The sequence below is a fragment of the Lottia gigantea genome (genome assembly GCF_000327385.1).
Source record: "Lottia gigantea unplaced genomic scaffold LOTGIsca_5, whole genome shotgun sequence".
Taxonomy (NCBI): domain Eukaryota; kingdom Metazoa; phylum Mollusca; class Gastropoda; family Lottiidae; genus Lottia; species Lottia gigantea.
The window spans coordinates 3,274,218-3,275,100 of record NW_008709715.1 but is presented as its reverse complement, the minus strand read 5'-3'; the positions used below and the strand labels follow the sequence as shown (position 1 = coordinate 3,275,100).

Sequence of the window (883 nt, the reverse complement as noted above, 5' to 3'; positions counted from 1 at the left end):
TTCTTGAGAGAACCCTCTAATATGCTCTATGAGAAGCTTGCGACTATGGCACCATCACAGTGTAGCCAAAATTTGAATTCAGCCTCAGCAGTTGTCTCTCATTGAGTCTGCCCCCTATTTGTACCCGAGTCTCTGAAGGCTGGCACCGCCACGGTCTTTCCCTCAGACAAATGAAATTGCAATTAATTGTCCTATTTTATTATTATAGTCCTGATTGGACTATTAGGAGAAGGGGAGTTATCTGGCTATATCTGTACGAATGGGAGACAACTATGTCTAGAACTCAACTGAATGTATTGAAAAGCCTTCTTTTCTAATAATAATAGTTATAAAGTTTAATCAGTAAATAAGGTCTTCAGACAGGATACAAATCCCACTACATAACAAAATCATGGATAACGATGATAACGGCCCGGTATCTTCTGTACATGGAGTGGCACAAACGATTTACAGACGCCTTTGGAATCTGCGCCCAGACTCGTAGGAAAGTTACACTGAGTTCTGCCGCATTTCTTGGAAGCGGTTGGATCTGGTTAAGTCGTCTTTGGATTTCATCCCACAAGTGTTCTATTGGGTTTAAGTCCGGACTGAGTGAGGTTCATGGCATTAATCTCATGTTAGACTATTGGAGGAAGGTTTTGGTGGCTATGGCAGTGTGTAGACGGGTGTTGTCATTCTGGAAGGTGTGGTTTCGGCGTTTTGCAAAATACAGCAAATACGGTGCAACGTGGGGTCGGTGGCCTCTGCCTGGGCCGATATTGTGGAAGACTCCATGTCAAAGTTTCTGATTGATGCCGATTGCACCCAATACCATAATGCTTGGTCCTCCCCGTGGCTCTTTTTCAACCACACACTGTTCTGTAAAATGTTCACCTCTTCTTCG

The 883-nt window shown here is 43.7% G+C and overlaps 1 protein-coding gene across 1 annotated transcript; it reads right to left on the bottom strand.

Annotated features, from left to right (window-relative positions):
* Positions 1-376: 376 nt before the first annotated feature.
* On the bottom strand, positions 377-595 carry LOTGIDRAFT_106641 (hypothetical protein; the record flags this gene model as incomplete). The annotated part of the gene is made up of 1 exon (XM_009061957.1): positions 377-595. A coding segment is annotated over one exon (219 nt), but the record flags the coding sequence as incomplete, so codon positions are not given.
* Positions 596-883: the final 288 nt, after the last annotated feature.